The 15,966-nt window shown below is 41.8% G+C and overlaps 1 protein-coding gene across 41 annotated transcripts in view; it reads right to left on the bottom strand.

The window, feature by feature from the left end:
- Positions 1–15,966, bottom strand: part of ZBTB20 (zinc finger and BTB domain containing 20) — a 1,019,756-nt gene that overhangs the window by 22,707 nt on the left and 981,083 nt on the right. For all 41 annotated transcript variants that reach the window (XM_069069927.1, XM_069069948.1, XM_069069956.1 and 38 more), the window contains one exon: positions 1,109–2,722. In XM_069069927.1, coding sequence (XP_068926028.1) covers positions 1,109–2,702 — 1,594 coding nt within the window. In that variant the 5' untranslated portion in view covers positions 2,703–2,722. The remainder of the gene's footprint in view (positions 1–1,108; positions 2,723–15,966) is intronic.

The following is a 15,966-nucleotide window of genomic DNA, read 5'->3' on the forward strand; positions in this document are numbered from 1 at the left end:
ATCATGATATACAAAACAGCTACATCATGTATCTTCTTATGTGGTAACAGCTGGTAGTGAACAGGCACATTTTTCTGGGACAGATTCAGGTTACAACCAGAGTTCATGTATCCCCAACAAGTACCAGGGATCTTGGGCCTACTGGCCTCTTAGGGCCTGGAGGAGGCTGAAATGGAAAGGTAAGCCTCACTGAATGCTTCAAGGATACTTTGATGCTGGTACTTACATGGTCTTAAATGCTTCTTACTACACTTGGAGGCATTGACAAACCACATAAGAGTAACTACTGACAAAATCGTGAAGTTCTTCCTCAGGTATGAACCTTCCATTCATTTTAGTTTTCACTTTGACATTTAGAACTCTCTTCCAAGGTACCTAGTGTTCTCCTCACATTGCCCCTTGGATCCAGACTTTTCCTCACCTCTTCCTCCATAACTCATCCCTATCATTCACCATCACATTTAAAACTTACCTGCTCTGTAGCTGGTCCTCTAGAGTCCTTCTAGGTCATAGCTAGTTAATTTAAACTAATTTGTGTTCATTTGTATTGACACAGATGTGTTATCCCTCCCACATTTGCATTTTAACAGGAATCTTCTGGAGTTAATGACTTAACCCCAAGCTTGATTCTGATAACAGGAAATTCATGACCAGTTGTCACCACTGGGGATAAATATTTCTAAACAGGTGAGAACTGATAGCTTCCCAAAGCCATACTATTTTGGTGGCTAACCTCTGTGCCTCCATGTGCAGGGTAAACTTTGAAATCACAATCTCCTAAGGAAGAAGCACATTAAAGAATCACTCTTCTGTATTTTAGGAGACACAACATAGTGAAGGGTAGACTATGCCTGATCATTCCTACCTCTTCTTAAAAGTCTCCTTCAAAAATGAATTCTATTTCTGCCTTTCGAGGACAGAGTGCCCAGGAAGCAACAAGGATAATCAGGTCCTCTGCACTGGTGATCCAGAATGGCAGGGGTTTGGGATGACACCTTGGGTCTGGTCAGAACAAAGATTGTTCTTTAATCTCTAAGACTTCTCCCTTCCCCCTCCCTTGTCTGTCTCCCACCTCAGCTGGGTGAGTCCCTGTAGGGCTGGCACTCACCTGTGTGTACGAACATGTGCTTAACGTAGTTCTGTTTGGCGGTGAAAGTCTTGTTGCAGAGAGTGCACTCATAAGGCTTTTTTTCCCCCTGCCCACTGGCTGTGCTGTGGCCTGCAGATGGGGCCAGGGGCTGTGGGGCTGGCAGCTGGGCAGTAAAGGTTGATAGGCCAGGCTGGGACACTGTCACAAACTGGGTCTGCTGGCCTGCTAAGGGCTGGGGCAGGCTGAAGAGGAAAGGCTTGGGGCCACTGCCTGCGGTCTGTGTAGTGAAGAGGGCCGGCAGGTAAGTGTTGCCGGCTGTGCCAATGACCTGTGTGTTGCTGGTCAAGGTCAGGGGCATCCTCAGGTTGCTGGTGAGGGTTTCTGTCTGGCGTAGATAGAGCTGGGTACTTGGCAATGGTTGGGCAATTGATGTGTTGACCGAAGGCTGCAAGACTCCTTTCTCAGTGCTGTTGCTAACCGTGAGCACGGTACTGTCCATCTCCACATCATTGTTCCTCTCTGGGGAAGAGGAGTTGGCATCTAGCTGCTGCGGCTGCTGCTGCTGCTGCTGCTGGCCGCCTTCTGCGGGCAGATCTGTCGGCTCGGACTGAGAAGGCTCTGGCTGACCCTCTCGGCCAAGCCCGGCCACGAACTGCTGTTCGACAGAGTCGGGCTCTGTGCCAATGGAGGAGCTGACCCCCGAGTCGAAGCTCTCCCCCTTGGGCTCGCTCTCGGTGCCCTCGGCCTGGTCGGTATCTTCCGTGCACTCCTCCGACTCGTTGCGCTCCAGGATCTGCACCCTCTGCTGGCCGTAGTAGTCATAGTCATCCTCCATCTCTTGCTTAATGTGGATATTTCCCACCAGGGTCTGGATCCGGACAGGGCGCGGCTGCTTTCGGCAGTGGGTGGTCTCTGGAGTGGTGGAAAGATACCGCTCCATCTGCTGTGAGCGTTCATGGATCCGGGTGATCCAGCTGGGGTCTTCAATGTGGTGATCTCTGGGCAGCCCGAGGGCCGTCTCATGGTGGCTGACCACAGCTCCGCTGTAGAAGGAGCGCTCTCCACTGCCATTCTGCATGGAGCATGCATAGAGGGCTGAGTAGATCCTGTCTACACTGTGCTGGGAATGACTCTGTAGGTAGCCAGATTCCGTGTCACTGCTCTGCCCCGAGGTGCCTGACTCAGGGGTCCCCCTGGGCGTCTCCTGGCCAGAGTCCTGAATCACCGGGTAGACGTCGCCGACGTTCTGTGAAACAATCCGTGTGCACTCATCGATCACGGTCTTGATCTGCAGGATGCTGGCGGCTGTGAGGATCTGCAGGGCCTCTGACTGGGAGACCCGCAGCACCCCGCTGTACATGAAATCAATGAGTTTTTGTACGGACTGGACCGACACCACGGAGGGAATTTCAATGTCACTATAGCCCAGCAACAGCTTGTCCTGGAAGAAGGGGCTGCCAGCGGCCAGCACACAACGGTGGGCACGCAGCATGCTCCCGTGGATACGCACCGTCACGTCACAGAAGTGGCCACGGTTGCGCTGCTCGTTGAGGGTCTCGAGCACGGAATTGCTGAAGTTGTGAAGGTTGATGCTGTGAATGCGCTCGGTCATCCCCTTGCAACTGATGTCACCTGTGACAAAGCAAAACAAACACGATGAAGGCATTTATTAGAGCTGGCTTGGATCTCTTTGTCGTTCAGCCCCTAGATTTGGGCTAATGCCCACTCCACCCATGGCCATGCCAAGTGGCATAATCGGGAATATAGAAGCAATGCCCTAGACACGCTTTCATGGACTACATAGAGCATAGGAAAGATAACCTGTTATGTTGCCTAGACTTCTGGGCTAACCAGAATCATAGTTATTTTGGATGCAGAGTTCATATTATGGCATGACAGTTGCGGTCCTCATTTATCCCTTCCTTCATGTTTATATTCCTTATGAGGCTCTGGTTCCAGGCAGGAGCCACTCAAAAGTCTAAAGCTTTTGAAAAAAGGATACCAGCTTAAGTATTAGCTATGTTATTTAGTCAGCATATCTACTAAACTTATTTAACCCTCACTCAAGAGATACTGAAAGTAAACTATTAACTAATAAATTTTCAGCCCATTCCTGAAGGTTCTGGAGAACTGGTCAGACCCTGAACTTGGTTAAATTCTTATGCTCCCCCAAGCTTACAAAAAGTTCCCCATCCCTTTATTTTACTCATAGACAAAAATGAATGCAAAGCTAAAGCTTTCAGACATTTCTCATGTATTCATTTAATTAAATAAACAAACCCTTCCCTTCCATTTATGCAAAATCCTTGAGAAAATTAATTTCACCGTTAGGTTAACTAAACATTTCTTAGCTGAGGAATAGGTTACAGAATGTAAGCCAGCTTCAATCAACTCAAGAAAGTGACATCCCTCTGCCTCTACTCCATAATCTACATATGCTTGCCATCTCTGATGCCTTATGCAAAGTTTTTTTCACAATGAGTGTATAGGGAGTAGTTAAATTCTCTGAAGTCTAATGGGGAATGGGTGCCTGAAAGGTCACAAAATAGCAATCCTGACCCTGGGAAATGATTTTGTTACCACAATTATGCTAAGGATGAATGAATGAAAAACCACTTATTAACTGTTTACCACAGAGGTGTCAAACAAGTGGCCCGTGGGCTGCATGTGTTCTATAACACTTCCAAGGGCAGCCAGAAGCAGAATGAGAAGAGAGATGAGCATCATGTGTGAGGAGCAGCAAGCAGGCTGTCCCCACAGAGTATGTGGAGTGGAGTAATGTGGAAGATGATGGAGATGTAGGAATGGGCTTTAAATGCTGTTCAGTGGACTTTATATTTTATCTAAGAAATAATGGAGAGCCACTCAAGTTATACTGAGTGAGGAGTAGAGGGGAATGACATGGTCAGAACTGGCATTCTACTGAAAACTACTTTGGCAGCTGCACAGACAAGGACTGGAGTGGGAAGAGATAAAATAAGGGGCTCTTGTAAGTGTCCAGGGCAGAGAGGACGAAGGCCTGAACCACACTTCTCCACGTGTTGTTTATCCCTGGATGATGGCAGTGGAGAGAGGGGACTGGATGATGGACTAGTGATCTTAGGGAAGCAGCTGTTTTCTTTACAGAGGACAACACGGATCATTTAAATACAAGATTATTACCTCTCTGGTCCCTTTTAGCCAACTCAGACAGTGTTTTCAGAAGGTGTGGTGGCAACTTATGACAGTGTTATTGTGTCTGATCAGAAACACAAAAGGAAGTCGTCTATCAGAATGATTGTCCTAATGCACAATGATATCCTAATGCAGACCCAATCCACTTGTTTGACACCTCTGTGGTAAACAATTAATAATGTCTGACCCCATCTCATCCTGATCACTACATTCCAGCGGCTGTCTGTTGCTGCTAGGATCAAATACCAATTCCTCAGTTTGGAATTTAAAGGCCTTCACAACCTAGCTTTTTATTCAACATTATTCCCCACTTGGAATGTAATCTTTCCTCATCTTGACCTCTTAAGACTCCTGGTTTCCTGCAAAGCTCAGCTCCAGGACTTCCTCCTCCATGAAGCCTTTCCAGAACCCCCAGCTACCAGTGTCTTCCCCACAACAACAATAAAAATCTGCCTAGAAATCACATAGTTGGGATTACTCAGAGATAAGGATTAATAATTTGGGAGTAGTAGAAGGTCGCAGTGTGTGTATGCATATGTGTGTGTTTCTGAAATGGTAGCTAGTGAAAGACTAATGTGAAGAAACATGCAATGAGAGTTTAGTATAGAGGCAAGAGGACCAGAGAAGAAGAGAAAGGACAGGAAAATACGGAGCAGTCTAGAAGTGAGAGGTCATGTCAGAGAGGTAGAAAGATAGAAGAGTGGAATTTCAAAGTTCAGAATCCTGAAGGTGTTGTCATTCAGTGCCATGTCAATATGAGGTTAATGTGGTTTGAGGAATTAATTGGAACTGAAGAGGTTGAGAAATTGGATGTTTAAGATGTAAGAAGATCATCACCATGACTACTTAAGTCCTTAAAGATGGCTATAGAGGATGGAGTGGAGAGGAGGGGTATGTGTGTGAAAGAAACAAGCATTTATTAAGCACCTCCTATATGCCAGACTCTGTGCTAAGCACTTTACTAATATCTTATTCCATCCTCACAATAACCCTATGAGGTTGAACCAGATGTTTAGTCAAGGAGAGTGACCTGGGCAGCAGGAGATGAGAGTAATAAGGATGAGGAGAGGGTGGCATGAAGGTACTGCACTCATTTCCACAAGGAAGGCCACTGAACGACAGACACAAAGACACAAGAACAGCACTTAGCACAGTGCCTGGCACATCCTAAGTGCTTCATGAATCCTTGGTGACTGATTGACATGGTCTGGAACATTGCTGATCCTTTGAAATGCTCCTCTAATACATTATTTATTCAGCTTATTGTCAGAGGTGGTTGGCATCTAAAGGAATTGATTCCCTCTGTTTCCTACTAGCTAGGGACAGTTCTGAGGACAAGCTGTATTTGTGACCAAAAAGGAATAAAACCAGCTACTTCCCACCCTATGAAACTTTATAGTCATTTACTTCCAAGGATCCTAGGGAAGAGAATAGAGAGTAAAGTAATGATTGTTGTTCCTATGGCTGAGAACAGATAGATACCAGTAGACTGATTATTGGATTTGGCATCAGAAGTTGTTTGGTTGTTTCAGTTGTGTCTGATTTGTCGTGACTCTTTTTGGGGTTTTCTTGGCAGAGATAGTGGTTTGTCATTTCCTTCTCCAGCTCATTTTACAGGTGAGGAACTGAGGCAAATAGGGTTAAGTGATTTACCCAGGGTGACACAGCTAGTAAGTGTCTGAACTGAAACTACATTTGAACTCATGAAGATGAGTCTTCCTTGATTCCAAGCCTAATGCTCAGAAGACCCAAGATCAAATTCTGCCTCTGACACTTATTGGCTGTGTGACCCTGAGCAAGTCACTTAACCTGTCTCTGTTTCCTTATATATAAAAAATGATGGGGGGGTGCCTAGTCTGTAAGGTCCCTTCTATTTCTATAATACTATGATACATGATACCTATCCCCCTCCAAAACAACTAGTTTGTGAGGGTAAATTTCTGCCCTCATAAGTTGGGTCCATTTAACCAAACAATCGGTCAATTTTGTGAAAACCATACAGAATCAGAGATTTAGTGCTTAAAGAGACTTCAAAGACCATACAGACCAGTCTCCTTTAGATGAAGACATTAAGGGCAAGGGAGATGAAGTGACTTGCTCAAGGGGTGACAGGTAGTCTGTTCATCAGAGGTAGGATCTGAACTGAGGTCCAATGCCTAGAGCCAGCACTCTTCCAATTTCTTGCTTGACTGAACAGTTATTATTAAAAACTCATTTTTGAGCACTTTACAAAGTGCTTTCCTCACAATTATCTCAGGAAAAGGGTAGTGTGAGTATTATTAGGGCTTGGGGAGGAAGGGAACAAATATTTATCAAGTGCCAGACATTGTGTTAAGCACCTTTTACAATTATTATCTCATTTGGTCTTCACAACAACCTTGTAAGGTGGGTGTTATGCAGATACCCATTTTACAGATGAGGAAAACCAAGGCAGAGAAAGGTTAAGTGACTTGCCCAGATTCACACAGTAAGTGGCTGAGACTGGATTTGAACTCAGGTTTTTCTGACTCTAGGCCCAGTGCTCTACCTACCGTATCACCTTAGCTGCCTCAGATTTTCCCCATTTTACAAAGAGAGACTGGGGAATAGGAGGATAAGTAATTTTCTTAAGGTTACATGGCTAATAAATTTTGGCACTGTGACTTGAATTCAGGTCTTCTGACTCTGACACTAGGAAGTATCAGATAACCTGTTACCTTGGTGTAGGCAGACAAAAACCAATTCTAGGATCTTTGACCAAATGGAAAAGTAAGGTAAGTGCCATGTGGAACTAGAGTTAAGAATTTGGAGACCAGGTAACTTTTGGTAGTTATTAGCTCAATTTTTACAACTTTTATTTTAAACTACAGAGTGACTTAAGTCAGAAAAGTAATCAACTTGCCATTTTTTTAGGTAGAAACCTTTAATACCTGTCACTTTTATAGGAAAAAAAAAACGCTCACAAAAGGATGGATCACCTTTTGCCGATTTTTAGTAGAATAAGACTGGGGAAACATACCCCATCATTCAGCACCATCTCATGCCTACAGCATACAATGCCTGAGGCAAAGGAATAGTGTTGTCTTGATCTGTTCCCAGGCTTTCTTCCCTATTTAACTGGAATACAGTGGGAAAAAAGTTTCTGTGACAGTAATGCTGGGCACAGGGCTTTTGTGAAATGCTTCATTTTCACCCAATGAACATTAATGTATAGATTCCAATGGAATCAATTTGAAATAGTCTACTGTAGGAGGTTTTCTCCCCATTGAAAACAAATCTTGATTGGATGGGTATTCAGGAACTGTATAGGAAGGAATGGTGTGAAAATTCAAACCCTATTCTTTCTTAGATTGGCAGTGAATAGGCATTTGGACCATTCAGGGGGGAAAAAAGCCTCAACCCTACAAAACCTCACAACTTTACATGGATTATGTGCATTTGAAAAAAAAAAGCACAGTTTTCTATGAAGGGAGCAAAGGGAGTGGTACGGATGTGGAATTGGTGGCAAAGTAAAAAAAAATACTAAGATAAAAGTACTGGGTTTTTTTTAGGAGGGAAAAAACCCATGTCTTTTCAACAGAGTAAAAATATAGATCAGACTGCAATGTCACTCACCAGAAACACGAATGGAATTCATCTAGGAAGAGCAGGCAGAATATAGAAGGGAGTTGAAGCAGGGGGTAGAGATTGAAGGGAAAGTTTTGTTGTTGTGAAATAGGTGATGGAGGGCTTGGTTTACTGTTTTATAGGAACCTTGCTCCCTGCTGGTCCTTAAGCTGTGGGTGTCCAACAAGGACAGGACTTAGCATGAGAATAAAATGCTGATGGGTGTAAGGAAAAAGGATGAAGAAAGGAAACAGCAGGCAATAACAATCTCTTTTAATTAGGTGTGAAATCCGGTCTATTCCCAGCCAGGAGACCAAATGGCTGTATAAAATGAGACTAGTACAAGCCTGATGTAGTGGGAAGGGAGATGGGAATTTGGAGACCCGGTGATTTGGCAGGAAACAGAAATGACCAAAATAATAACCAAGATGAATATGGTCGAATGAACAGGTTTAGGTCAAATGACCTATATGAATAGCAAGTAAAATTTCAATATGGCATGCTTGGCCCACAGCTTGTAAATCTGTAAGTGTGGGAAATAGAATCAGCACCTGTTTTTGTTGGATGATTATGATCATCTTCCAGAAAATCCTACCCAGTAGTCAGGGTAGCATCAGTTTTGTAAGGTGCTAGGAGCCACAGTGGACAAAGTGCCAGGCCTGGAGTCAGGAAGACTCTTCTTCCTCAGTTACAATCTGGCCTTACACACGTACTAGCTGTGTCATCCTTGGCAAGTCACTTAACCCTGTTTGCCTCAGTTTCCTTATCTGTAAAATGAGCTAGAGAAGGAAATGACTCCAGTATTGCTGTCAAGAAAACCCAAAAAGGGTCACAAAGAGTCAGACACAACTGAATAACAACAAAATTAACTATTTATGTACCTGTTCTCTCCCCCATTAGAATAGAAGCTCTTTGAAAATAGGGCCTTTTTTCTTTTGATTTCCAGCACTGAGCATCATTCCTGGAACATGGTATTAATACCTGCTGATTGATTGATCAAGCCTTCCAATGTAGCTTCAGTGAAGGGCAGTGTGTTAATTTTATGAAGACCAGGAGAGCTAAGTTTGGAGGACACATAATCAAAGTATTGGCCATGAGGGTAATGGATATTTTAGGTACAGCAAGACTGTTTTACTAAAACATCAGTGGAAGACATACCCACCCTGTCACTCAGGTACCAAATCAAGTACAAACACCATCACTATGATGACCATAGTATTGTTACTACTTCAACTACTCTGTTTAACAATATGTGAAACAGTTGCTACTAACTAGATGTGCTGTCAATGGTACAGGCCACACTATGACATGATAATGGGTTTCACTTTTCACGGGGAGTAAGATGATTACATATGCTGAGAAAGCAAATTTGCCTTGTAAACTACATTTTGCTATCTTTTGTAAACATAGCTGATAGTGGTGTCTGGGGTTTTTTTTGCCTTGTGACTGAGATTGTTGTTGTTGAAGAAGCAAGAAAATTTACTTCACACTTATTTAAGTTTAAGCTGACCATACTGTATCTGTTTAAATCTAGGCTGGACTTTTTACTGATTCCAAATCTGTTGTATAAGATTTGTATTAGTTCTTTATTCTGCCTTTATCTTTCAGTGTATATACAGATACATATGTAAGTATGATATCCTTTCTTTTTTTTTTTTTTTTGGGAGGGAAATTGGGGTTAACTGACTTGCCCAAGGTCATAAGGCTAGCTTTTGTGTTAAGTATCTTAGGGCAGATTTGAACTCAGGTCCTCCTAACTCCAGGGCAGGTGCTCTATTCACTATGCCACCTAGCCACCCCCATATGATATTCTCTCTTTTCTCAGATACATCCTACATATGGTCTTTTCTATACAACATGGCACTTTTTGAGATGAGAGGTCACTATCTTAGCTGAAGAAGTAAAATGTTTTTCATGAGAACTATGAAGAAGAGATGGCAAACACAGAGACAGGTGGAGGGAGGAAGAGGAGAAAGGAAGAGAGAGAAAGTAGGAGAGAGAAGGCTTAAAGAGAGGGAAAAAAAACTTATAACCCCCTAAAATAATATCATTAGCTGAAACCTGGAAATGTTTTCACTTGCATTCCTAGCATAAAGCACGATCCAGTTTTATACAGATGAAACATAACATCACTTGTCACGGTTTTCTTTGTATCAGATGCACTCTAAGCAGATGCCATTTTGTCAGTTAATGCAGATCATAAAAACTAATAATTTTAGATAAATTTATATAGTACTTTAAAGTCTGCAAAGCTCTTCACACATTAACTCATCTTTTTCTCACAATAACCTTGGGAAGTATGTACTATTAACACCTCCATTTTACAGATGAGGAAACTGAGCTTAACAGCAGGTAAGGGACTTGCCTAGGGTCACACACAGCTAGCGTCAGAATCAGGATTTGAACTTATCGTCTTCCTGACTCCAAGTCCAGTGATCTTTCCATTGTCAACTAGCTGTCTCTAGAAGATGCCTAGGAAAAGGCGTGATACCTTTTACTTACTGTTGAGGCAGCTAGTTGGCATAGTGGGATAGAGCACTGGGACTGGAATCAGAAGACTTGCATTCAGATCCTACCTCAGATGCTTATTAGCAATGTGTAGCTCAGGAAAAGTCACTTACCTTCTCTTTACCTTAGTTTCCCAATTGTAAATGAGTATAATAACAACATCTACTTCATTAGGATTGTTGTGAAGATCAAATGAGAATAATATTTGTAAAGTGCTTAACACAGTGTTTGGTACACAGTAGGTGCCATATAAATGCTTATTCTCTTCTTTTCTCTCCTTCCCTTCTACCATTAGAAAATTAAATACTTATATGAAAATTTCTAAAATATATAAATATGATCTCTGTAATCTACGGTGTTTCCCCGATAATAAGACCTATCCCGAAAATAAGCCCTCCCCTTACTGTGTAAGATTCCTCTAAAATAAGCCCTCCCCCGAAAATAAGCCCTATTGAGATTGCTACTGTAGTGAAGGTGATCCCCTGCGCTACATGCTACATTACGGTACCCTCTGTATGCACCGTCCCCCACCCCCTGGGTGAAACGCACGCTGCGCTCCGAGCTGCATCCAATCAGAGCTGCAGCAGTGAGCGCGTCATCCTGTTCTTTATTGAATTCATTATTGAATAAAGGTACATTTTTTTGTTCACATTTACCTGTTTATTAAAATTGCTGTCAATGTTCATTAAAATAAGCCCTCCCCTGAAAATAAGCCCTCTGGTGTTTTTCTATCCAAAAAAAAAAAATAATAAGACAGTGTCTTATTATTGGGGAAACATGGTAGGTGACAAAACAATTTAATTTACCAGGAATAACCTGAGTACCCTGAAATATTTCTAGCAGGGAGCCCAAGACCACCCTACCTCTATTTCTGCCATTTCTTATACCATAAACTTCATTATATTTGAGGGATAAAGCAAACAGGGTTGAACTTGGGTAAAAATGTCAAATGAGCAAACTTCTCTCCCTTTTCTCTGAACTTCCTTATCCTATTTTTGCAGACTCTAACTTTTGTCTGTTCCTTGAATGCTCAGGGCCCCACACTGTGGAACTTTGATTTGAGCCTGTGCTCCTCATCTCCTCCTTCCCCCTTCCACTTGTCCCATGAAAAATTAGAAGTCTGAGACTTCCTTCCTTCAGGGCCTTGCTCTTGCTGGGATGATGGGTCATAATGGAATAACTGTAATGGTCACATTTCACAAACCCTAGTGTTCAGATTTCGAGGCACTAACGTAGTAGGGGGAAAATTTAATACTGAAGGAAAACTGTCCTGCTATAAAGGTTGGTCTTGTCTCTTAAAACAGTGATGCTTTTTCTTATTTACATGAAGTAGTCTTGTCTGATCCCAACTTGAGCCTGCTATTAACAAATACAAACGATAGCTTTACAACCTTAACTTGTTTGGAATGTACATTAATCTGTTGACAAGTATTTGACTATTATGCATTCAGTACTGTACATAATGAGGGGGTTGGCCAAGAAGATGAGCTCTAAAGTATCTCCTAGCAATAAGATTCTATAAGTTGAGTTTTTTTTTTGTTGTATACACTGCATAGAGATGTGAATTTTAGCCTTAGAACCACAGATTCTAATGGAATGCCTTTATGCAGAAGAATAAAACGCTGTGAGTTCAAAAGCTTTCTTTGCCCTCTCCCACTAGAATTTGAGAGCTCTGTTTTAACTGAGCACAAAAGTATCTGATAGTTACGGTGCCAGACAACACACTGAAGGATAGCTATAGATGCCCTCCTCCTGATGTTTAAATGAAATGGCTTCTTCTTGAGGCAGTAGGACATGCTGGGATGAAGGAGAGAAGTCAATGAAATCTGAGGTTGATGTCTTTAAATCCTCTTATCTTGTAAACCTTTTGAGATACTTTTTTTTGGGGGGGGATTTTGATTTTTCTAAAGCTCTTTCCTTACAAATTTAGCTGATGCCCTATTGTAACCTTTTCCTTTGTTCACTAAATCTGGGGAACAAAAAAAAAACCTGAGATGCTGCATCTGTGGGTGGGACTACAGAAATGAACAAAAAAGATCAACTTAAATTCACACTACAAGTTATGCAATTTGAACTTAGGCTCAAATAAGGCTTTCAAGAATGATTTGTGTCATCAAGTACAAAGTCAGTGATGGCCCTTTATTTTGCTTTAAAGGAAATTAAGAGCATGATGTCTTTTACACAATCACTTCAAGAATTCTGGGTACATCTATTCTCTCTAAATAGCTTTAAATCATCACAATCTTATTTGAATGGAAAATGAACTTTGAACAAAAATCTTATATTAGCCCAAAGAGGCAATAAAGGTATCAGGAATGAAGATTCTTGGGTTAAATCTTAACAGCTAATTATGGAGTCTATAGGCAGGCATAAAATTCATTCTTTGACTTACAAATGGAAAAATATTTACCTGGCCTTCAAATAATGATAAAACAGAACCCTATGTTTTTTTTTTTTAAATAAAACAAGCTTTCCAGTTAAATTAATTGTAGAATATCCCGATAGGCAGAATTTCCTTTACATTTCTTTTTATTGTTGTCATAAATAGCTTCTGAGGAGTGTTTTCTGATTCATAATGAATACATTCTTTTTCTTCCTTGTTCCATCCTATTTAGGGTTTAAAAAATCCCCCCAACGTACAATTAATTGTCCAGGTCCTGGAAGACTTTTGTTCATCAACAAAGGGACATTCCATTGTTCTAAGGGAGACAGTACTGGTCTGTAACAGACAATTGGCTTTAAGTGTGAAAAAGTTACACACAACAAGAAAAAGAACAGTTCAGGGCTTAAGGTGCCACTGGATAATGAATTTCTCTAAAGAAGGTTGGGGGCCTGCTTTTCTAAACTGGCTAGGCTCTGGAGTAGAGGTAAGATATAATGGGATCCAAATTAAGTAATTTTTTTAAACCATACTAGTCAGTCTCAGAAGTTAGTTAAGAAACATTTATCAAGTACCTATTATGTGTTAGACAGTGTGCTAAGTGCTGGGGACGCATAAGAGTCCAAAGGCAGACCCTCCCCTCAAATGGTTCACAGTCTGGAGGAGACAACAACAAATATGTAGAAACTAGGTACAGGACAAATACCAATAATGAATGGAGGCCAGACACTGAAATTCAGAAGTCTGGGGAAGGCTTCTGAAGAAGGCAGGCTTTTAGTTAGGAGGGCCGGAAAGGCGTAGGGGAATGTCTGGAAAATAACTGCAGCTGAGAGGTGAAGTGTCTTGTTCATACAGCAGCAAGCAGACTGGGTCAAAAAGCATGTATTACAGAGAAGAAGATTAGAAAGGTGGGGGCAGGTTATAAAGGGCTTCGAATGCCAAACAGAGGATTTTGCATTTGATCAAGGTGGTGATAGGGAGACACTGAAGTTTACTGGGAGAGGGAGGGTTGGGGTGGGGAAGGTTACATGGTTGGACCTGAGCTTTAGGAAAATCACTTTTGTGGCCAAATGGAGGACAGACTGTTGACGGGAGAGACTTGAGACAGGCAGACCCACCTGCAGGTGATAGTTCAGGTGTGAGGTGATGAGGGCCTTTATGATGAGAGTGATGGCAGTGTCAGAGAAGAGCAGAGGGCCTTTTGCAAGGATGAAACAGCGAGGCCTTGCCAACAGATTGGAAAAGGGGGATGAGAGGTAGTGAGGAGTTGAGGATGGTACCTACATTTGGGGTCTGAGGAACTGGGAGGATGGTGTTACACTCTACAATAATAGAGAAGGCAGAAGACAGGGAATGACTTAGGGGAAAGATAATGAACTCAGTTTTGGATACGTTGAATTTAAGATGTCTACTGGACATCCAGTTTGAGTTGTCAGAAAGGCAGTTAGATGTTACATGAATGGGGACAAAGTTTCTTTTGGGAAGGGCTTCTTAGTGCAAGGATGAGGAAAAATTCTAGAAAAGTATTGTGAATAATAATTGGGAAACATGGCAAATGGGTAAAATAACATGTGGTGGCTTCCATCATCTGTCTCACTAATTTGGAGGAAAACATTCTTTACTATTTTTTCTGTAGACATACAGAAGTGAAAATGGCATATAGAGGTCAGGCATATAGCGTGCTTTTTATAGGTACTGTTGTTATTAGTAGTCTAATAACCTGGCCATACAATACACTCTTACTTTTGATTTCCTTCTCTGTATACATGTCCCCCAGTAGAATGTAGGGACAGGGAATGTTTGCTTCGTATTTGACTCTTCAACTCCTAGTGCAGTGCTTTGTGCTCGGTAGGTATTTGATAGATATTTGTTGGATTGAATTAGATGAACTTCTTATTATGCTCCAATAAGTTAGTTTACCGTCTTCTACACATCCTCTTCACTGTCTTCTTTACCACCTCTTCTCTCTTGATCTTCCTTTCTTTGGTTGCTCCCCCCTTTCTCTCCACTTATCCAAACCATGTCCATTCTTTAAGGCCCAAATCAAGTCAGATCTTCTCTGTGAAGCTTCCTCTGATGACTCCATCCTATACTGATTTCCCAATGCACTTACTGTCTATATCACATGCCTTGACCTTTAATTGTTTCATCTGTATAAATTTTGTTGTGGAAAGTGAGAGTATCAAGCATCAACTTCTTTAATGTAGGAATTGCGCTATGTATGTGTTTACATACACACACACACATCTCCCATAGAATCTAATATGGCTCTGTGTAGAAGATGCTCGATAAATATGAAATGAACTTTCCACCATACCCAAAGTTGATTGAGGTTCAGACTATATTTTCTTTGAGTCACAGCCTCTCTCTATGTCTTCAGAGAGGCTGGGTCTGTGCAACAGTCCTAGGCTGTTTGATGGGCAATATAGTTTCTCTAATCCTCTCCTCTTCTCATCTCCCCCCTCCCTCCTTTATTCTCCCCCTACCCAATAGCGTCTTTCAGTTATGTATTCAGTAAAAATTTTAGATTTAAAGTTATTTTTCTTCATTTTGTTCAATAAACTGCTTACATCAATGCATAGGTATTAGAGTAGAGGGTTCATATATCATTATTATCCCCATTCCCCCAAATCCATCCCTTTTTGATAGAAAAGTTTAATGTGTTGCCAGCTGGTAATTCACTGGAGCTTGAAGCTGAGTTGGCCCTTATTATACAAAGTGAGGGGAGAGGTGAGCAACCTATGAAGTAATATGAAACAGTTGATGAAGACCTCCCATCACACAGAACCTCAGAATTTTAGAGTGGGAAGGGACTTCAGTGGTCATCTAGTTTAATCTTCATACTTGCAAATACTCTCCCACTATAATACACCAGATAAGTGAACATTCAGTCTCTGAATATTTCTAGTGGTGGGGGATTCACTTTTTCCGAGGTAGCCCATTTCCCTTTTGAAGAGTTCTAAAATTATCAGCAAAGTTTTTCCTGAAATTAAGCCCGAAACAGCCTCTTTGTAATTTCTATCCATTGCTCCTAGTTCTGTCCTCTATGGGCAAACAGGATAATCCTGATTTCCATTTGCATATGACAGCCCTTCAAACACTTGAAGACAGCTACCATGCTCCCCCTGTCTCTTGTCTTCCTCAGGCTAAATATTCCCATTTCCTTCAAGTGATTTTCATGACATGGGACTCCAAACTCTGTACTCTCTTCATTGTCCTCTTGTATATG

This window comes from Petaurus breviceps, unplaced genomic scaffold (assembly GCF_028583685.1).
Source record: "Petaurus breviceps papuanus isolate PSGF00001 unplaced genomic scaffold, PetGlider_PUasm1.0 90792, whole genome shotgun sequence".
Taxonomy (NCBI): domain Eukaryota; kingdom Metazoa; phylum Chordata; class Mammalia; order Diprotodontia; family Petauridae; genus Petaurus; species Petaurus breviceps.